General features: G+C 33.0%; 2 protein-coding genes across 4 annotated transcripts; both read left to right on the forward strand.

The window, feature by feature from the left end:
* The first annotated feature begins 661 nt into the window (after nt 1-661).
* Nucleotides 662-7,162, forward strand: LOC129297923 (LIMR family protein At5g01460). The gene is made up of 14 exons (XM_054936266.1): nt 662-1,453; nt 1,575-1,660; nt 3,103-3,218; nt 3,333-3,443; nt 3,827-3,925; nt 4,039-4,161; nt 4,492-4,554; nt 4,637-4,701; nt 5,439-5,548; nt 5,677-5,791; nt 5,909-5,974; nt 6,225-6,335; nt 6,592-6,658; nt 6,746-7,162. The coding sequence occupies exons 1-14, from the start codon at nt 1,104-1,106 to the stop codon at nt 6,791-6,793; spliced, it is 1,530 nt and encodes a 509-aa protein (XP_054792241.1). The 5' UTR covers nt 662-1,103; the 3' UTR covers nt 6,794-7,162.
* Nucleotides 7,163-9,771: 2,609 nt separating this feature from the next.
* On the forward strand, nt 9,772-21,744 carry LOC129297925 (DNA-directed RNA polymerases II and IV subunit 5A-like). 3 transcript variants are annotated; one of them, XM_054936269.1, is made up of 5 exons: nt 9,772-10,041; nt 10,849-11,028; nt 11,377-11,490; nt 13,886-13,945; nt 21,505-21,744. In XM_054936269.1, the coding sequence occupies exons 1-5, from the start codon at nt 9,841-9,843 to the stop codon at nt 21,541-21,543; spliced, it is 594 nt and encodes a 197-aa protein (XP_054792244.1). In that variant the 5' UTR covers nt 9,772-9,840; the 3' UTR covers nt 21,544-21,744. The 3 variants fall into 3 exon arrangements, with proteins under 3 accessions (XP_054792244.1, XP_054792245.1, XP_054792243.1); XM_054936270.1 differs by lacking the exon at nt 13,886-13,945 and having other exon boundaries at nt 21,505-21,743; XM_054936268.1 differs by lacking the exon at nt 21,505-21,744 and having other exon boundaries at nt 13,886-14,199.
* Nucleotides 21,745-23,107: the final 1,363 nt, after the last annotated feature.

The following is a 23,107-nucleotide window of genomic DNA, read 5'->3' on the forward strand; positions in this document are numbered from 1 at the left end:
ATGCTTCTATGCCTTCTCTTGTTCGTGCAAATCATAAGTTTCTTGTCCTTTGTTCTTCCGGTCCCTTGCTCCACATGACATGTGCAATCCACTTAATCTTACTCCAACCCTATCTTGAAAATATCCAAATCTATGAAGTAACTCTGAAAGAATGCTTTAAATTGTGCAGCTTGCTTTTAATAAGCTTCCGAGAAAGAGTGATCATTGTTAGCCTTATCAATTTCCTTCGTTATAATGGACTTTGGAATGGATTAACTTCTATCTTGGGCCTAACACATAATTGATGACTCGAATCCAAAGCCCAAACATAGGAAATTATTGGGCCTCTGATCCGAGAAAGATAAAAGTTAACAGACTAGCCCAGTAATAGGCAAATAATGATAACCAAAAAAATACAATGATTAACTCGAAAGAAAAAAAATGTGTAGCTTGGTTTTGTATTTTTTTTTTAAAAAACTAATTTATCCTTGATTCTTGTCATAGTTCAATGTGGCATTGAATACTGAATGGTTTGTAAAAAAAAATTAATAGTGGGAATGAAATTAAAAAGTTCATATGATAAAAATTATGCAGATGAATATATTATATATAGAATAATTATATATATATATATTTTTTTTTTTGCAAACATTTCATCGAAATTTGCTCGACCCGTCTTCTCTCGATAGTCGCAGGAACATTCACACGATTCCTTCGCGGCGCGGAGCTTACGGGCGCTTCTGTTTTCACACGATACAACTTACAACGTCGAAGACCACATTGCAAAACACATCCGCGCCTCGGCTCTGGACAGGCTGGTTTGGCAGTGAGATTCATCAATTTACCATAATACCCCCGAACCACCTTCTTCGTCTCTTCCACGCCTCATCCCCTCCCAATTACGTCTGGATGAGGGCAGAAAGGTAGTTTCATCTGTCCTCTATGAAAATCATCGTTTATTCGAATCCTCCTGGAGCGAAGAATCACCTGCAATCGGAGCGAAGTTTCTATTTCCTGGTTCGTTCACACCTGCGAAGCCTGAAACCCTAACACTGAACTATTTGTTCTCGGTTTGATCTCTTCGATTCGATAGGGAATTCGTCGAATCGAGAGCTGAAGAAGCCATGGGCGATTTCAATCTCGCTCTCGTGATCGTTGCTATAGTCGTGTGCATCATCGTCTTCATCTTCAATGTCTACCTGCTTGTTAATTACCAGCATCCCGACGACGTTAACCAGGCCTACTTCCCCAAATTCGTAGTCGTTTTGGGTCTCTCCATCGCCGCGATTTCCATCCTCATGTTACCTGCGGACGTGGCGAACCGGCAGGCGTGCCGGCATGCGATATACAATGGCGCGTGTCATCTCACGTTGCCAATGAAGGATCTGTGGCTGGCGGTCTACATTGCCGATGCTGTGCTCGTTTTCTTCGTTATCCCCTTTGCCATGTTCTACTACGAAGGGGACCAGGACAAGTAGGTAGTTTTGGGTTATTGTATCAATGCGAATGTTTGCGTGCAAAAACATCTATGTTGGGCTGCTTTATTTGGTTTATTGGTTATCGATTTTTGTTGTTGTTCTATAATCTGAGTGCAGGAGTGTTGGCAAACGGATTAAGAGTGCGCTATTGTGGATGGTGACGACAGCTATTGTGTGCGCTCTCGTCCTGGGTATCTTATATGGTGAGCTCTTGTTTCCTTTCTTCTTCTTGTTATAGCCTCTTCCCTTCCTTGGTGTCTCTGTGTTTGATTAATTTATGTGAGCTGATCATGGAAGTTGTTCCGAGGCATCCTAAGTTTTTAAGTACCGGAAAAAAAAGAAGAACCTCTAGCTGTTCTATCTAGGGAATGATTTAACCTACAATAGATTAAGTATAAAAGGTTCAAAGTGGATTAGTGGGAGGAAATAGGGGCCGGATATCATCGAGAACGGAGTGAATTCATGCTGGGCATTTGGGATTTGTAACTCAAGATTTTAGGTTGGCCAAGCTGGCGTGAGTTTCAGCAGCGTATTCACAAGAAGGAGAAGAAATAATTGACATAACCTTGGATTGGCAAATCTACTTTGAAAACATTTTTGTGGAAGTTCTTGGAAAAGGCGTTTAGTTTTGCTTCAAAATGATTGCTGTTGCAAAACTTTGATTTTGATCAAGTTTAAAAAAGGGGTTTTACATAAATTTCAAAACAGTGTCTTAGGAAAGAATAAAGGATGGAGAACTTCTCCTTTGAAGGGTTTCCTATTGAAACGGTTTGTTGTAATTATATGTTTTGAAAAGTAAAAATAAGAGTTAATAACTATTATTTCACACACTCACTATTTATATATGGTTGTTTCATTTAAGGTTCTTTTGAAATTTTTATAATTTGCAATGTGTGTTTGTGATAGAGATTTATCCTCTTAGTTGATAAATCAGATTAAGACCTATCAAAGTTTTTGTTTTATACATTGTACACACACGGTATGCGTTTAATTTAAATAGATTTTGACGTAATCTAAATAATTGATTTCAAAATTCCTAATGCATGCAATTTGAAGTATACTATATACTGTGAAGGTTGAAGTGCATGGTCATGCATCAATATTAAATGCTTTGGAGATAATCTTCATTCAGCATTGCTATTTATACTGTTACGTGTATCTTCTTGAACTTTGGGAATTTCATTTTGCTTTTCTGATAGACTTCTCTGGGAAACTTGTTTATAAATGGAAATTAATTTACTCAGTATGAAATCTGACCGTTCAGTGGAAAGCCAGTCTCAATCTTCGATTTAATTTGTATCTGGCTGTGGTTTAAATTTAATCCTTGGAGTGATATATTATATTAGGTTGACAAGCATGGGTATGGATCAAAATTAGTTTTTTTTTTTGGGGAACATGTGCATCGCCATGTATAGTGATTAATCTTACCTCTATTTTCTTGAGAGGTAGGATTGTTATTTGTACTCCGTTATATTTTCTGTGAGAGAATTCTACATGACTCTAGTTACTAAATTAAAATCGTCACTGTAAAATCTTACTTATCAATGAACAATCACTCTCAACCTTGGACAGATATTTTAAATCCATTGTCCCTACTTAAGATTTAACCTATTTCTGACTTTTTTTCCTTTGTGTGATGTAATAGGGCTGGTTGGGAAGGTGGACTTTACTGTTAGGCATCTCTCTTCATCAACAACCTCATTTCCTAGCTCATGGAACTTCAATAGCGGTCAGCAATGTATAGGAAATGGTGTTCATCAGGTCTTGATATTTTATAGTTCATTTTATTGCTATTTTTTTTATTTTTATATTTTTGCTTTTGGAGCAGCTTTTTGGTTTTCTGATTCAGCTTTTTTCACCATGTCCTGAAACCAGTGTTCTGCCTACACTGCCAGTGCATCATCAGAGAGAACATGGACCATGCGTACTACTTTTCCAGAATATGTTGTTGCACTTGCTACTATTGTTGGATCTGTGCTCTTTGCTGTAAGCTCTCATTCCTCATGAAGTTTAATAGTTAAAAAGTTTAAATTCCTGTTCTCTCAGCCTGGTATCAAGCACAATAGAATAAGCTTTTGTTCTTTTTTATTGTGTATGAAAGAAAGTACTTTGTTTTGAGTATTTCCCTATCGCTTGTGAGTAAAGATAATTCTTTCTTTTATATTTGATCCCATGTGGCAAAACTTACCTTATTTTGTCAATACTTAAAAAAAAAAAAAAAATTGATGCTGCATACTATCATTACGCGCTAGAACAAGCTTTCTCTTACAAGGAACTAAACAGCTTTTCATCTGAGATCATATTGTGATATTTTCCCATCAAGTTATGGGGCATAAGAAATTAATCTGTATTTCTACCATTCAATCCAGATATTTGGTGGCGTTGGTATTGCGTGTCTGCCATTGGGACTTATATTCTCATTTATCCGGCGTCCAAAGGCTGTGATTACTCGCTCACAATATATCAAGGTGCTATGTAGTTCTATAGAAGGGGACTCCTGAAATGGTTTATTGCACAAGCATTTCTTTTACCCAATATCCCCATGCTATGTATTTATGATTTGTTTGGTTGGTTACATTAGGAAGCAACTGAACTGGGTAAAAAAGCAAGAGAATTGAAGAAGGCAGCTGAGGCACTTCATCAGGAAGAAAGGAGTGGTTCAAAGGGCAGAAAATTTCGTAAGAATGTAAAGGCAGTAGAAAAGGTAACAAATATTGATGATTTAGGCGTGGCATTTACTAATATCTATATGCATCTGCAATGTAACAATTCTTATTATTTCACGCTTTCACCCTTGATGGCTGTTTTTTTTTTTTTTGGGCTTATGACTTAAAAGGCCAGAGGCTTTTAAAAGTGTAGCTTTTTTTATTTTTTTATTTTTGGATGGCACAGGCTTTGTTTATCATTAATTAATGTGCTGATCTAGCTTGTGTTGCAAAGCTGGATATGTTTTCTTTTTGACTGCACCACAAATGTCTTTGTATCTAGTTTATTCTATTCTGATTGTTTAATCATATCTTGCTAAATTTGCCAGGAGTTGTTTCAATTAGAAGAAGATGTCAAGCTTCTTGAAGAGATGTACCCACAAGGAGAAAAGGTAGTAAATCAACGTTGTAACTTTTTAAAGTTATGAGCAAAAATTTTTTAATTTTCCACCAACTGATCCTACTTAAATGCAGGCTGAGACATCATGGGCACTAACAGTTCTTGGGTATCTGGCAAAACTTGTGCTGGGAATTTTAGGGTAAGCTATTGCATATGCACACATAGATTGTATAAAATCCCAAGAAGTGATGATGTCAACTGTATCTGTATACTTTGAATTTCTATAAAAAAAAATAAAATCAAAGCAGCTATTAAGGTGCAATAGAAACATTTTAACATACCATCCCTGACCTAGCTCCCTGTTACTGTGATGACTTTCAAATGAGGGGGAGCTGCTTCAAATTCTACTAAAGTTCCCCTGATACAGAGCCCAATGATAGAGACATCTGTGTGCTCTGTAAGAACTGCTTGGTGCTGAATGACATTGGTTACTTGTACTTGGTTTTGAAAAGCTCCTTGTTTTGATTATGTAGCCTGTCTTTTTTGTCTTTCTCTCCTTATGGGAGGAAATGGTTTGGCTATACTGTATGACCTTTTTCCCCCTCCTTGCGTGTTGAACTATGTAATTTATTGCAAATGGTTTTAAAGGGAACAGCTGATGATAGATAGGGTTTATGTGATTAATGATAATCAGTTTACCTTCAAATTGCAAAATATCTGGGGTTCTGTAGACAAACTTTGTTTCTTTATTTAGAACTGGTTTGCTTGATAAAGGATGCTCTTGATGATGATGTTTTGTTCAATTATGCATTCTGGACTTAAGTTGGAGTTCATGCATTGCTAGATATTATGTTCTTTCACCTTAATCAGGACTATTTATGGTTGCAACTCGTATGTTTATTTTTATGAACAATCTAACATCTCAAACTGGAACAGGTTGATTGTATCTGTGGCATGGATTGCTCATATCATTATATATCTTTTAATCGATCCTCCTCTTTCTCCTTTCCTGAATGAAGTTTTCATCAAGCTAGATGATATTTGGGGTTAGTTAAAACACCAATGCTTGTTTGGTCATTTACACACCAGCTAATTACAATTATAGACACAGCGTATTTTAGTTTTTATGTTTTTGCAACTAACATCTAATGTTTATATTCTGCTCTAATTTCAGGTCTTCTGGGTACTGCTGCATTTGCATTTTTCTGCTTCTACCTTCTCCTTGCTGTCATTGCTGGTGCCATGATGCTTGGGCTGAGATTAGTTTTCATTACTATTCATCCCATGAAGTAATTGATTTGTGCTACCATTCTTTTTTTGACGCTTTAAATATGTATTGCTTTCATTCTTTATGACTGCTAATGATTTGAAATTCTTTTTTATTTTTTATTTTTTAATTTTGGCAGGTGGGGAGCCACTCTGATGAATTCTTTTCTGTTTAATGTGGGACTTATCCTTCTCTGCTCCATTAGGTCTGCATAACCAACACTAAAAATATTTCTGTCAATTTTATCTTTGGTTACATAATTGGAAAATATAGGTTATTATTGCAAATTTAAAGTGGTTGATATTTTAGGCTCTGAATTTCTTGCATAAAAAACGTGAATGAGCAAAGGAAATTATTTCAGTCGTTGTCTGAGTACTATTATTTATGAGTTCGACTGAAAGCATTTGTCATGCTGTGGCTGTATTGCTGAGAATTCTACGGTTTTACTTTTTCAGTGTTATCCAGTTCTGCTCCACAGCATTTGCTTACTATGCCCGAGCAACTGCAGCACAGGAAATATTTGGTCATACCTTGGAATCTCTTCGTGGAATTAAATATTTATACAAGTGAGTTAAGCTGGATCTCTGTCCAATCCCCATTCCCCCAGAGGGGCAAAAAATGAGACTTTTCATTCTGGGCGAGCCTGTAAATTTAGACCCCAATGTGATGACCCCTTATTTTGACCCTCATCTAATGTGGAGTTGAGGCTCGGCCACCTTTATAATTTTCTCGTCAGATTAGTTCTTATACCATTATTCTTAACCAAATGGCATCATTTATGCTTTGCTGATGTAATTTGACTCTCTGGTTATCTCATTACAGGTACAATGTATTTCAGATTGCTTTTGTTGTACTGGCTGGACTGACCTTCATATATTATGCTGCTTTTGTAAGTTCTCTTGATTTTTTTCCCCCTTCCTCTAGTTATTGGTTATCATTCTTGCTGATACAGATGAGTTAACTTGAAATAATTCAGGGATGGAAAAGAAAAAAGCCAAGTGGCAGGTTCCAATTGTCTTCATGAGTTATGGTTTATCAAGGAAGAGTGTCTTCTGGAGTGAAGCCATCAGGGGGTTTCTTGTCCTATAAATCTCATTTGGAGTGATTTTTTTTTTATATTGGGATGTGTTTCTGGCCTATTTTTGTTGTTGAGAGCTCTAGAGGAGGCCATAACCATCCATCTGTAGAATCATTTTATGGTGCAGATGAGTCTAATCGATGTGGATGCCTGCCAGTGCTGCCATAAAATGAATGGCTGCTTCTTGTCACGCCCTTGTATCTATGATTCCTTTGTTTGATTTGTGCAACACAACTTTTTCTTTTCTTTTTTTTTTTCTTTTCTGGGAATATAATTGAAGCTGTCATGTGAATGAGTCAGACTGGGTTTCTCTAACACTTTGATGTAGTGCAGACCCTTTGCTAAATAGAAAATTGTGTATGAGCCAGTGTTTTAATCAACTACTTTGTCTCTCAATTTTGATATTTTCACTCTTTAAACATTACACTAAACAGGCCTCATGTATTTCTTTACGCACATTTTGGTGTGTGTTTAGTTGTTTGAAAACTCTTCCCTCAGATTTTATACATTTTATTCGCTGGTAAAAAAAAAAAAAATTCTATACATTTTATTTAAGTCAAATTCCTTATTTTAATTGAGTCACATATTCTTGGGTTTTTGTTTCGGATTTAGTTTTAGGGAGTGGCATAAATTTATTTATTCAGGGAGCGTCTTATGTGATGCAATAACAACTGTTAATTTAATCGAACATTTGAAAGAAATTTTATTATATGATATTTAAAAAAGTATTAAATCTTAATTTTTTTTTTCAAGGAGGAAAATAGTTGTTAGGGGTTGATGATTATTTTAAATTTTTAAAGAAATGTAGTTTGATAATTTTAAAGTATTGATGAAATTTAATGATTATATTGAGACATTTATTGAGTGAGTGAATTTAAATTATTCACTGGATCCAAATTTATCTGCATTAATTGTATAAGGTTATTTTATAGTTGGTTCAGGAGAGAGCAAATAACAAGGAATCTTGATTTCTGAGGGGGGAAAAAAAATGACCTTGCTATATTTTTGATATTAAAATTAAAATTAAAATCTTAAAATATTAATCACGTTCCGTTAAATTTAAATCCTAATCACTACGCGTGTAAAGACAAGGATGCTTCAGTTTTTGTTCAAAGGCAACATGTTAGTATTACAATTTCATTAATTCACCCAAAAATATTTAACTCACAAAATATAATTTAATTTAATAAAACAGATATTAAGAAAAATTATATTTTGTGACAAAACTTGTTAAAACAAAAATATAAACTTAAATTATAATGTAAGTATATACATGATAGATATAGCTTATCTTATAATTATTTAATATCAATCTTTAAATTATATAATATTTATTAAATGTTTTAAATTGTAATTTTTACTTTTCTTTAAGGGTGAGACTTAGATACTTAGCCTTATATACTCAATATACCTTTATTCAATCAAATTAAAATAAATATATTTTAATGTGTTAATAATATTAATAATAAGAATTTGTTATTGAATAAATAATTTATAAAAAATTAACATGTCTTGATTGAATTAAAAATGATCACTTTAAATATATAAGTGTATAAGATTAATTGTCTTAAATTATAAGCTTTCCCTTTTATTTTTATTATATTTTATTATCCTTATTTAAAATATATAATAATTATATTTTAATCTAATCACCATTGACTGTTGAGTATTAACTAGTGCCTCGAAATAGGGCAATAAGCGGAGCGGAAGTAGGACGGGTAGGGGGAAGAATTTTAATAATAAAAGGTAATGCATTTAATTAATAAAAAATAATTGAAAGCATCATGAAATTCAAAATCATAATTTAAACAAACCCATGAAAAAATGATTTCACTAAATATACAAATATTAAATAAATATTTGACTCAAAACAAATAACATAAAAAATTAACAATTCAAAAGGGATAAATAAAAATATAAAGAAAAAAAAAGCATCTCCCCATTGCTCTAAAAAGGCCTAGAAATTCCATAAACCCCAGTTTCCGGGAGACACATTCGGATTCGGTTATACAGTTATAGTAACGAATAATTCCATCAATCTTTACGCATGGTTTTTTGGGAGAATTTCAGTTAAGGCCTACAGTAGCTACTTAATTATAGATGTGTTCAAAAAATTTTAAAATTTTAATTCAATTTAAGAAAGAAAAGTCAAGAATTTTAACAGTAAAATGACTAAAATACCCTTAACTTGTTATGCAAATTAGTTGTTGCTAATTTTTTTACTTCACTTATTAATTTACTAATATAAGTTACAAATTATATGAGTTGACATGTTAATAATTATATAAGATTTGACATCAATTATTCGTAAGCAACAACATCAGTTGTTAAATTGTTAGCTTTACTTATTAGTTTACTAATATCAGTTATAAATTACTAATAGATTTTATAATTTATTAATATCATTTGTAAATCATTGACATGTTTTGTAATTTACAATTAATTACAATTAATGTTAGTAAATTAATAAGTAAAGTTAATAAATTAACAAATTAACAACTAATGTTACTAATTGTTTGACAAATAAATGTAATTTACAAGTGATAATTAACAAAAAAAGTAAGAAAATAAGTGATTTCGCATAACAAGTGAAGGGTTTTTTGATCTTTTTTCTTTTAAATTGAACTAAAATTTCAGAATTTTTTTAAACCTACCTATAATTAAGTAGCTATAGTGGTCCTTAAATGAAATTCTTCCTAATTTTTTTAAATATTTTTTATTTTATTTTATGTCACATACATGTGGATACGACTGATTTCAAAAGAATCATGTTAAATCTTCACTTAATTTCTCCCCAAATCTTCAGCACACATCGTTGATATCCTCCATTATTATTTTTTTATTTAAATTTTTTATTCTAAAAAAGAAGTCCTTTATTTATAATTTGTTTTCTCCTTGTAAATCCCTATGCGGCCTCTCACAGGGACATACTCTTCCCGCCACCACCACGCAGAGATCATCCAGGAAGGCTTCATTGCAACCAAGAAGAAAAGATGGTTCTCTCAGAGGACGAATTCAATAGGCTTTACAAAGTCAGAGGGATAGTGATGCACATGCTGTCGATTAGGGGTTATCTCGTTACAGACTTTGAGATTAACATGTCGAAGAATGAATTCAGGCATAAATTTTCTGAGAACATGAAAAGGGAGGACCTCGTTATCAATAAAGCTAAGAAAGATAATAGCTCCGACCAGGTATTATTACTCTCATTCTCATTTTCTGCTTCCAGCTTTTTTTCTTTCCTACTGGGGGTTAAAGGTAATGTCATGTTTGGGGGGAATCGTTCAATTCTTTTGGTGCTTATGTCTGATTGAACTCCACAGGCTGATGCTGAAACCTTGCCTTTAGTGACAATTAAAACTTTTTACCTTAACTGGAAAGAATCTTGTTTTAACCATGGATTTCATTATGATATTACCAGAGGACTACATTGAAAAGAAGAATAATTGTGAATGCCCAGCATAATAATGTCAGCTTAAGCATTGGATTTTCTGTGTTATCATGGCTTTTTCTTATAGGACTCCAATCACGTGCATAATGTATTTTAGTTTTTTCCTGTGGACAACACTTAAAACTTATACATTTAATATGCTTTTATTAAATTGGGTCAGAATACGTGGGTTTCAAATTTAAAATCAATTTAACTATATTGATAGTAAAAGTTACTCCTACAATAAATAATCCATGAATAAATTCATTTATCTTGTGATATATCAAGCATAAAAGTCCCCCCCCCCCGGTCCAGTCTCATCAGACCTATGTCACGCATAACTTAGCTAGTATGAAGAATCAGCCAAAATCTCTACTTGCAGTTCAATATTATGCAGTCTGTAATAGCTAACAAGATTATGTTAACATTATGCATGTTGTATGTTGAATATCCAAAGTCATAGTTAACATTATGCAGTCTGTAACAGCTAACAAGATTATGGGCACATGATTAATGTGCATGGTTTCTTTTTCTCCGTGTTTAATGTTTCAATTGGTTGCGCTTGTACCAGATCTATGTTTTTTTCCCTGACGAAGCTAAGGTTGGAGTTAAGACAATGAAGACATACACCAACCGCATGAAATCAGAGAATGTATTCAGAGCAATCTTGGTTGTTCAACAGAATTTGACTCCGTTTGCCCGGAGCTGTATTGCTGAAATATCTTCAAAATTTCACTTGGAGGTTTTTCAGGTGACAATTTACTTAGTGATCTTGAACTTGAAAAATGAAAACTGTCAATCTTGAGCCATAGCACTAGATTTCTTATGCAGCTTTCTTTCCCTCTCCCTTGAGCTGAATTCCTGTCAATCCTCTTAGTTGGCTTCTCTTCTAAATGAAGATTGAATATGTTAGAGATTGTTTCAGGAGCTTTGTTCTCGATCTGATGTTAATTTCTCAGTTGGTGGGTTATTTATTTTATCTTGCATTTAGGAGGCCTTGAAAGCTAGAAATTTGGCGGATCTGCTTTCTATTCTTAAACTTATGTTTTATGTGTGTGTGGAATAACAAGTTCTTTAAAAAGTAGCTCCATTAATACAGGAATCAGAACTACTGGTCAACGTAACAAGCCATGACCTTGTTCCTCGTCATGAGGTGCTTACTGACTTGGAGAAGAAAACGTTACTCGAGAGATATACTGTGAAAGAAACTCAGGTCAGTATGTTAAAACTTGATTTCAATGCGAGTACTTTTGAGGGCATCTTCTGTGGCCTTTTTTCTTTTTGCTGATATTTGGTTTTATATTGATTTTCTGTTATTGAGAGGATGAGATATCCTTCAATCTGGTCATAATACTAATTCTGCCATTGGCCTTGGCCTTGCCAATTTTTCTCTCAACTGTATTATATGGGAAAAATATCAGGTGCCCAAGAAACCTTTACGTTTCATTTAGATTTATTGGAAGAAATCAGGGTGCCAAATACTCGGTTAAATTCCGTCGCCTTGGGCCTTGCTAAAATAATAGGAAAAAAACACTTTGTGGTCCAACACAAGGAATCTAAATACATAAAAGTTCCATAAAATAACAAAATTACTCTAAAATCTAATGTCTTTTACTGAAATTGTCAATTTACTATATTGAAGTTATCAATTATTATTAGATAGTTGTTAGTGCAGTTATTCAATTGACAACTAAGCAGTAATAATTATCAACTATTCTGTTGTAATTGAGAACTTTAGTAAAAGATACGAGACGTCAGGATAATTTTATGATTTTAAGGAATTTTTCTGTATTTAGATTGCTTACGTGGGATTTGAGAGTGATTTTCTCAGAATAATATCACAGGGAAATTTGCTTCTTGTTCTTGTATGCATACTTTAGAAGTTATGGAACCAGACCATGCTCATCTGTACACTAACATTGAGTTGGGACATGGTACGGGGTGTCTTTGTGAACTTGTCATCTGTATGAGGTGACACTGACGGTTGGGAAATTTTTCTAATGATTTAGAAATAGTCATCTATAATAAGTAAAAGTAAAAACACAAAATGTTTGGTCCTATAGTTTTATAGTGTTTTACTTTTAATTTCTATAATTTATTTTTGTTGTTACCAATCCCTCTAATTTTTACAATCCATAATATTAGTACCTTCAATCATTAATGGTGTTAAATTCTCTGAATGTAATTAACACCATTAAGTACTATGCTGAGTTGTTAAATTTTATTCAGTTAGCATATATGACTCAGCATTTGTTGGAATAAAAAAAAACAAAAAAAAAACAAAATAATTGAGCTGTAATAAAAATAAGAACAACATACTCGTGCATGACCCAAAGAAAGAAAGGAAAAAAAAAAAAAAAGGAAAGAACAATATACTCGTGAGACCTCTCGTTCGCGGCGTTAGGCCACTCAACCGGTGGACCCCCACAGCCAAATCTGAGTCGGACGCCGAAGAGCTCATCGGACGGAGACGGAAACTCGCCGGAATAGTGAAGGTGGGTCCCAATCGTTGACGGAGCTACGTGTTCCAGCCAAATAGGGAAATCGAACCGCAAACAGGGAAAAAGTCTGCTTCAGCTTCAGCTTTAGTTGTGAGATATGACTCTATCTCTCAACTTTTGAATTGTCCTACTCTGTAATGGAGTTTCCTCTCACATTCCCAACCATTCAGCAACCACATTGTTTGCTGCAGCTCTCGCCCACTGCTCCTCCAAGCTCTGTGATTTTCAGCCTAGGAAGAAAATGACGTCCTTTGACACCACTAGGCTCTCTGTACGCTGCGTCGAGGCTTCCGCTGAGCAAAATGGTGATACAATAGAGGAGGGAGAGAATCGGGTCGGGTTCACGAACCTGGCTATGGAGGTCACCACATTGAATTGGAATTTCAACAAAGCTGATTTCCCTGTTTAGGAAAAAATTGGTGCTGTCGTCAGGGTCAGCTATGGCATCGGAGATGGATGACCTGATGACCTCCCTTTTTCACCGTCGTCACCCGTTGATCGCGCGGAATGAGATGAGTGGTTGATGGGTTTGAATGGAGATTATGCAGATTAAGGAAGAGATGAGGGAGGTGAGTGGTTCATGGGGTCTGAATGGGTTTGAATGAGATGAGTTGACCCAGCTCAAATATGTTGTTTTTTTTTTTCTTTTATTTTTTATTCCAACAAATGTTGAGTCATATGTGCCAACTAGACAAAATTTAACACCTCATCATAATATTTAACAGTGTTAATTACACCTCAATGAATTTAACACTGTTAATGATAGGAGGAACTAACATGGATTGTAGAAATGAGAGGGATTGATAGCAATGAAAATAAATTATAAAGATTAAAAGTAAAATTTTATAAAATTATAGAAACCAAACATTATGTTTTCTCTAAATAAAGAGATGAATATGCCTCAGTACAATTTTTCTAGTTTTATGCATTTTAACTTGAATTGGATCTGATGCTAAAAGGCAGTACAATGGATTTCATGCTTGCAAAGCTATTTAATTTCTCTGAACTTTTCTGAATATCTCAAATAAAGATTTTGTCTCATATTTTGATCCTGTTTAAACTTTAAATTTGAATAGACACTAATGTTATATATTATTCTTCTTTCAGCTTCCTAGAATTCAGGTCACTGATCCGGTTGCTAGATATTTGGGAATGAAATGTGGACAGGTTGTTAGGATCAGTCGAAAAAGTGAAACTGCTGGCATATATATAACCTATCGATACGTCGTATGATTAACCTGATGATTCTATTAGATATGTTCAAAACTAAATGTTTGAATTAGACGTTTCTCTGAACTTTGATTTAATCCTGATGTTGTCCTTTCAAATTTAACATTTATTACCATATAACATAATTGATCTTATGGCAATGTGGCAAAAATAAAATGTTGTAACGACACAAAAAATTAAGTAGATCTTGTTTGCGTGGAACAAAGTTCAATTCTTGCAATACAATGTTGGATTGATATTATGCTATCTCCATTCCTTCATGATTGATATTAGGTAATACAGGCAACCAAACGATAGCTCATGATAATTTGAAGTCCCATGGTATGTTATCTCGTGGAGAACAACACCAATTGATGAATTGAAAGAAAAATCAATTCATAAATTTAATTAAGTCTTCTAAATACAAATGGCTTAATTAGATTTCTAAAAATCTAAATGATGTAATCTTAGTTAATTTAGGATTCCAAATGGATAGATCATATCCTTAATGGATATATTTTATCATTATTTGAATTTAAGACAAAATAAACTAATTTTCCTAAATTTAAGGGGAAAAAATAATGACTATACTTAGATCCAATAATTCGAGCGGGTAGGGTTTAAAGTATTCTATCTTTTTAAAAAAGCCCACATAGTCAAGTCTCGTCTTAACTTTTTTTAGCTGAGCTCGGGGTGGCTCATTAGGCTTGACAAAATTACTGACTTTACACATATAGAGATAGTGGCCAAAATTTGTGCTAAACTTATTCAGGTCGAACTTAAATTATCCTACTCTTTTAAAAAAAACCTACATAGTCAAATTCGGCTTTAAATTTCTTGGGAAGCTTTAATTACTAGCTCTAACTAAACTAATTGGGTTTATGGGCCTGAGTACCTTGGGTTATGACCAATATGCTAAGAGTCTTTTTTGGATATTCTAGAATTTCATTTGCTTTTAGGACTCTTTGATCATTTAAAACATCCCTAATTAATAAATTTAGAGTTTCTTTCATCCTCTTGGCTCTATTGGTCCTTTAATGCCTTGCAATGAATTAAGGGTATTAAGTGTTAGATTCTAACTCGTCCCTTGATTCTCATCATTTCTTTCATCTTGAAAAGGATTTATCCTTGAATTACATGTATCAAATAAAGAAATGTTTACAAGATTATGGCCTAATTTACCTCCTCCAAGTGTATACTTATGTATTGGGCCTATAATGTGGCTTCCACTATGTATTATAGAATATTAAATATAAATAGCTTTACTTGAACTTTCCTTTACGTGGATGACTTGACTTGGGATAACTCAATGATATGGCATGCCACCGAGGACTTTATTGCTACATATACTATCATCTATGCTATGTAGGATGCCATCTTGGATGCTACTTAGGATGATATCTTGGATGCCAACTAAGTTGCCATCCAGAATCACATCATTATCCTCTTCTTAAAGAGGAATCATCCTCATCTCTTGAGGATTTACAAATAGTGAGCTTGTATATTTATTATCTACTTCGATTAATGCATAATTAAATCCTTGTAATGAAGAACCAATATAACTAGAAAAAGAATGATTAAGAATGTCAATGCATGAAACTTTCTCAACCTCTCCCTTTTGTTATTTTTTAGCCTCTGGCTCATTTTCTTTATTTTTCTCTCCTTCTTTTTCATTTTGTTGTTCTTCTCTCTCTAACTCATATTCACTTTCTTGAATATTTTCACTCAAGTTACTCTAACTCATATTCACTTTCTTGAATATTTTCACTCAAGTTACTCTTACTCATATGTTCACTTTTCTCTTTATGTTTGAAGCGATTTACTTTAACTAAAAGTATGATACTTGAAATAAGAAAGTCTCCTTTTATGCATTTATTTACATGATTTTCAATATTCAAGTTTTATTCCTCTTTTGATGATTCAACTACTCATTATCAAGGACAACAATAACTATAGATTCAATCTCCTTTGAATTGGAGCTAGTTTTTGAACTTCTCTTTTTCTTGAGTTCTTGTTCTTTCTCTACTTAGGGTTGCACCCATAGGGAAGAAATGGTAACCAAAGTTTTACCTATTGATATGCCTTCTTCTAGGTTAAATGCATTACTGAAATGAGGCATGCCTTCATATTCATCCTCATCACTCGTGTGCTGGCTATAACATTCCCCATTATCCTTAAGAATCATAGCTTGCTTGTTAGGACATTGAGAAGTAATATGCCTTTTTTCATGACATGTATAGCATTTGAGAGAAAATGTTTTAGTAGTAGAAGATATTCTAGAATCAAATACCTTACCACCATCATATTTGGACTTGGATTCTTCCTTAGCCTTAGGCATAGACTCAAATTCTTCTTAGGCCTTAGAATCATTTAGTTTGGAGGTTGATTTTGAGTCTCTACAATTAAAAGTTAAAGGTTTTAATCATTTCTCCTGAAACTTTTTCTCAATTTTAATGGCTTTGTGTACAAGCTCTTCCTTTTCTACAAAGGTACAAATGTACATATTCAATTTGTTTATGATTTTTAGCCTAAGTCCATTAATAATTTTTAGGTATTTGAAGCTTTATCATCTTCATATACTCCAGCTCACATCTTAAGTTGATCAAGCTCATATGCGTTCTCCTTCATGATCATTAAACCTTGGTTGAACAACTACATCCTTGTTTTTAACTTCTTGTAGTAGTAGTCAGGCACGTGCTTGTTTCTTATGTATTTCTTAAGCTTTTTCCAACACTTTGGAAGCTCTTTGTCAATGATTGTAATGCCCTTACAACAATACGATTCAACACCCCTATTCCATTTAGGTTATTGTATATCACATGAAATCAATTAATTTAAAAGGTTGGGATCCCATAAAATCTTTTAGAAAACCATTTAACATTATTTAAAAATACCTATATATGCTCAGTGGAAGCATAAGGACTGCATATACGGCATAAAAAGGGAAAACAGATTAAAAACATTGAGTTAAGGCAAATTGAGCTATATGCTGCAGCATGTGCACCATGCACCATGGTGCACTTATTAGATTTTACTATCAAACAACACATTTAACACGAACTTTAGATGTGCACCATTTTTTTATAGATATTTGATTAGGGTGATTCAAGCGCCCACATGAAATTTATTTCAACATCCAACTAATAACATTTCTTTCCTTAAAATCCAATATCTCATTTGAAAATTAGACACTCAAATGTAAAATGACCTTTTTAAGTTAATTTCACTAACCCGAGTGTCCTAATTTCAAACCACGTGTTGTTAACATCTAGAATTTCATGTTATTTCATCACATTTTTCTTAGATTCTAATTCATTTTAACTCAATTGAATGTGTTTTTATTGCCCAAATTAGAAAAATGTGTATTCTGTTTTAGGTTTGTATTCTTGGCTTTGATTTGATATTTTTGGCCTAATTTCACATTATTTTGGTTGAAGTTTTGATTAGAAGCATTTCTGGAGCTTTATGAATATTTTTAGAAGGCTTTTGGATGAAAAAATAAGCATAAAATGAATGATTTTCGTTAGTTACAAAAACAGTGCAAAACTGTTAAAGTCGTCCCAAAGTTGTAACTTTTTTTCGCGACTTTTATCATTGTCAAAAAAACGTTGCATTTCATTTATCAAAAATTGGATTGCTAGGACATATATCTACTGAAAGCTCAACCTAGAATGTATTCTTAAAACTTTTAAACACATTTGAAGCTTGGTTGTACTGGGGTTTAGGTATTGGAAGAGTTGGGATCAAGAGATTGAAGCTTTGAAGACATTTGGAACTCATTTTCTTCAGCTTTTCTATTCCTCTTCCCTTTCCTCTCTTCTAATCTGAAATGGATCTACTTATTATGTAAATTTGTAGCTTGTGGGTGATTATGAGTAGCTAAACCCTTTGTTCTAGGATTATTTGGAACACTTGTATGGATTAACACTATGTTCCTCCTCTCTTTTTATGATTAATGATATATATGTGCTTATTTTACTATTTTCTTAATGCTTCTAAGTGATTGGCCATCATTTAGATGTTGGGTTTACTTAATTGATGCTTGAGAGAGCTAGGTTGAGTTTAGAACTTGAGTAAAATTATGTAAGAACTTGATATTTGCATGTTGAATGGATGGTTTTGCTAGTAAAATAGAGATATACTTGCTAGCTTTGCATATCCACATTAGGGTTGGTGTTTAAAATTGAGTTTTATTAATTGTAACAAAAAATTGAGCAATTAATTTAACTAAACACTTGTTCATGACTTGAGAGAGCTTGTCCAAGTATTTTTAGAACCCTAGGTTAGCATTTATTTTTATTAAAAGCATTTATGAGAGGAGATGATTTTGGTGTTATGAAATGTAAGGGGGATAAATAATCCTAGGTCTCAATTTGTGTTTGAAATTTGTGAATCAATCACTTTCTTTATTTTCTAGTGTTAGTTTCATTTATAAAATCATTTTCACCTAAATATGTATAGCTCAACTTGATTGAATTTGCTTAGTCTTTTGCTTGATCATTATTTTTGAACAAATCCTTGAGAAAACGATACTTTACTTTCATTATATTACTTGCTACAACCCGTGCACTTGCTGTGAGCAACACGTATCATTTGCCATTTTTAAGACTTTGACCACATTCAATAGGACACTTTACACCTAATTGAGCATTTACACAATTAATATCTTGCTTATACATAAGTTTGGCCGTCAAGTTGCCCTTATAACACATTTAGGCAAACTCACCCATTCACACATATTTATACATTTGGCCAAATGTTACACACTTTTACACTGAACATATGTGTGTATATACACACACACATGTACTTGACGCCATATCTCAGCCCTTGATTATAAAAAGTTTGCACACATCACATGAATATACATATTGGTCTAAGTTTTATACAATTGTATAAGTGCATTTGACTACTCATGTTTATGAAATCCTATGGCAACTTATATTCAACAAGATTATAAACTTAGGTTCATTACACCTACTCTATTAGAAAATAAGTAGTGTTACTACTCTTGGCTTGACTCTTTCCTTTTAGAGTTCCTAACATTAGGTTATGTAAAAATGATAACCATGGGTGAAATAAACATATCTAACTAAAAAAATTCATCCAATGTCCACTAACAAGATTAACTTTAAATAATATTCAAAATTATTTACTTTTTTTCGTAGTTAATAAACTTATACACATGTATATCTAAATACTTATAATGATTTTCTACTAAAATCAATAACATACTCGCATGATCATCTATCTATTGAGTCTTTAAGCTTCCCAATTGAACCCATAGATATTATATCCCACTTTCCGAACTATGTATTCCTTCTTCAATACACACATGATAAAGGTATTGTTGATTCTTAACTGCATCCTCATAGCCACTAAAGAGTTGCCAAACTACTCGAATATCATATAGTAATAGTCTTAAATATGTTGCTACACTGGAGGTCCTACAGTGCTAGCCTGACCGTATGGATTTTTTTTTTTCACACATCTCCACCCATTCAAGGTAAACTCCTATCCTCTAACATGATCATGCCACTTCTACACACATATAGTCTTATTCACACATTTTGTACAATAACTTGCTTAAAGAAAAAATTTTAAAAGTTATTTCAATTTATAATCAAATTCTTTTAACGCTAAAACTCAATAAAATGTGCAATTCCAGACACAACAATGATTTTGATAATAAATTACACTAGTATTTACTTATAAGTAGTTAAACTAATTAACAAACATAATAAATTTTTTGGTTACCTTAACTTTTCTATACTTTAGAAAGGTTACTAATCCTTAACTTCCTTTCTTGCTAAACAACATAGAAATTACGCCAATCTACACAAATTAGCACTATAAATTAATTATCAAACTGAATAAAAGTACTAATTGTCATATTCAAATGTAACATCTTGAGTCTTCAATCTAGGAATTTTAAGCATTTAAAAGGATAGAATGGTAATCTTAAGTAAATTTTTGATTAATGACATTTATGGAATACTAATATAGTTTTTGGATCCTTAAATAGCTTTAGAAGAAGGCTAGGTTAAAGTTTAAATGGGCTATGGCATAAAGAGAAGTTTAAATTGTGGTAAGGCTCTTTCTGCCATGTGCCATGGTAGACACGTCAATACACTGTGGCACACATGCAGAATCAACACTTATTAGTTCATGAAAATAGACCCGAAATCAAAAGTGGGGTAAGTGAAATCGTGAGGAAGCGACAAGAGATGACTAGTAACTACTAGGGCACAATCTTTAAACCATTTTGAATGCATTTTGGAGCTTGTTTATGGTTAGGTAAGTTTTCTACCCTCTTCCTTCCTCTCATATCTAAAATTTTTAACTTTTGGGGTAATGGGGGCTTTGATCTCAGTTTTCTTAGGTTTAGATCGAACCCATTAACTTAGATAAAGTCTTGAGAAGTTAAACCAAACCTCTAACCCTAGGTTTATGAGTTTAGTTTGGATTTATAATTTTTGTTGAGGGTTTGAATGAACCTTAGGTATAATTTGAGAGTTTTTGGACAATACGGATATTGGGTTAATAATTTTGATATGTTTGAATGCTTAATAGGATTGTTGGAGTGTTTTGAAAGGGTTGATATTGTTAAATAAGGAATTTAAGAGTTATGGATACTTCAAAACCTAGTGAATTTGGGGTTTATTCGAAATGATAATTGATAATTGTTACTTAATTGTGTAGATTAGGAATAATTTGAATATTATTATATGAATGGGAATGTGTGGCGCTAATGTTGAACTACAATAACCCTTTTATGATAAATGGTTGAGGTAACGGAATAATTTACACGATTTGATTATATTGTTTAACTATTTGTGAATAGATAATTGTTTCTTGAGATTTGATAACCTTGCATATTGTAAAATGTGATTTTTTGCATGTAAAAAGATTTGCAAATGATAAGAATGGTGAAAATTTTATATGGATTGGTTGAAAAATTTGATATGTATATGTGTTATATATGAGATATGTGAACATGATCATGTTAAGGGGTAAAAGTTCACCCCTGAAAAAGAGTAGTGAAAGTTCATATGGCATATATCTCCTTAATACCTAATGAGGCATGTGTTGGAGAATGTCTTCTTAGTATCTATGCGGGATACAGCATTGTAGAGTGATAGTCCTTAGTATCAGTAATGTAGTGTTGGAATAACGACACCCCAATTCGTGTGCGATAAGGGAAGACCATAGTCAGGAAGTAGGATAGGACACCTTTAGCTGGTGATCTTACCACTAAAGGTGAGCTCAAACTATTGTGAATGTGTACTTAGTCCAAGAGCCCATAGTTTCAATAGGGATGATATGGAGGCTTGGATTATAGAATGATCATGCTAGTGGTAAATAACTTATGCTCATGGAAAGGATATGTTATATATGATGGAAGAGTATTTTTAAAGTATAATGACTTTACTCACTTTTAATTGTACATGTTAATTAATAATAGTGAATTATTCTTTACTGAGATGTTTATTTCACCCCATGGTTATATTTTATAGGTGAAGGCTTCAGTAAGGGCAAAGGAAAAGAAGGGGTAACTGAAGAGTAAAGAGCTCATTTGTATAGCTCTTCTCCTTATCATTTTGGTTTGTAACGAATATGCCATAATATTATGCCAACTTAAGAGCATTTCATGATTTTGTTATCATTTGTATGAGAATATGTGAAATGTGTGCATATATCAACCTAAGCTTGTAATGTTTGTGATCAAATGTAAGTGAGAGGCCAAGATACTAATATAAGTGATATGATTGAGATGTTTGTATGTTGAAAAGAGTAAAATGATTATTATCTTGAATTTGATCTATCCCATTGCATTATTGAGAATTGAGAGTTTGGTGGTTATTTTGCATGTAAAATGTTATTTGTTGATATGATTGGCTTGATATATTGTGTGTGGTTCATTTAAGGTGTCAAAGTGATTTTGGAGCTAATGGAATTCGATAATGTGAATTGGACACCTTTAAATGTATTTTGAGGTAAAAATAGACCAATTTAGGTTTAGGTGTCTATCTTTTTAATGAATAATTATTTGAGTGTGAGACAGATATCATTAGTTTGAGGGTTCAAAGACCTTCATATAGACACTTGAATTGCTCAAATTAAAAATCAAATGACGAAACGGCATGCTTTGAAAGTTGATTTAGGGTGCTGCCATGATAGCAGGTGCTATCGTGACAGTAAGAGTGCACCGCAATGCATGTTCAACGAGAGCATGAATCTTTGTGCCATCTATTGTGGCAGATGAGGTATGCACAATGGCAGATAGTGCAAATTCTGAATTTTTCAGTTTTGCTCTAAGTGTACTTTTAAGTGCAAATTGTGCTTCTATTACTTGGTTTAACTCATTTTAAATTATAATTTGAGCTAAAAAAACTTTTGAAAGGGACTTTTCTTAAGATCCCAATTTTGTAAACCATTTACTTTTAAACCCTTGAATTGTGATAGATTTTACTTAATCTTAGTTATCATAATGACATGTTAAAGTATTACTCTGGTAATATCAAAGTAGACATTACATCAAATATCTAGACACTTTCACTTACCCATCTTAGGTTTTTATCATCCTATTAAGTTCTCTTTCTACTCCTACTAGCCCTAACACACTTGTTACCAAACTTTCACCTTTTTAACCTATTAAATTAAGCTTATAGTTTTAAAGTTTATCTATTAATTTTCAAACCAGTTGCAAAACTTCAATTTAACTCATAAGAATATTTTTATTATAAAAGGGTAAGAAAATAATCCCTTAAAACTCTCTGATTTAATTTCTCTATAACTCAAGCTAAAAGAAATTAATGTAAAATAGGATCTTAAGGCAGTATAAAACTTACCCAAAAAGCAACAAGTTAGAAATATCTCCCAGCTGATTGTAAAGCCTTGCCCTTACAGAACTCATGTTCCTTTCCTTCTCCTTTATGCTTTTCTCTCTTTTCCTCTCTCTTCTCATGAGCAAATTCAAGCTTTATTAATCAGATTTTTGTGCCATGTGTAAATGCGTTATGGTGCATGAGGCATATATTGCGGTGTGTGACACAATGAAAAAAATCTCACTGCACTCACATGCTTCACTCCAAACTGCCATTCTTTTGCTCAATTTTA

Source organism: Prosopis cineraria, unplaced genomic scaffold (genome assembly GCF_029017545.1).
Source record: "Prosopis cineraria cultivar Desert tree isolate PC_DT_omini unplaced genomic scaffold, ASM2901754v1 PC655, whole genome shotgun sequence".
Lineage (NCBI taxonomy): Eukaryota > Viridiplantae > Streptophyta > Magnoliopsida > Fabales > Fabaceae > Prosopis > Prosopis cineraria.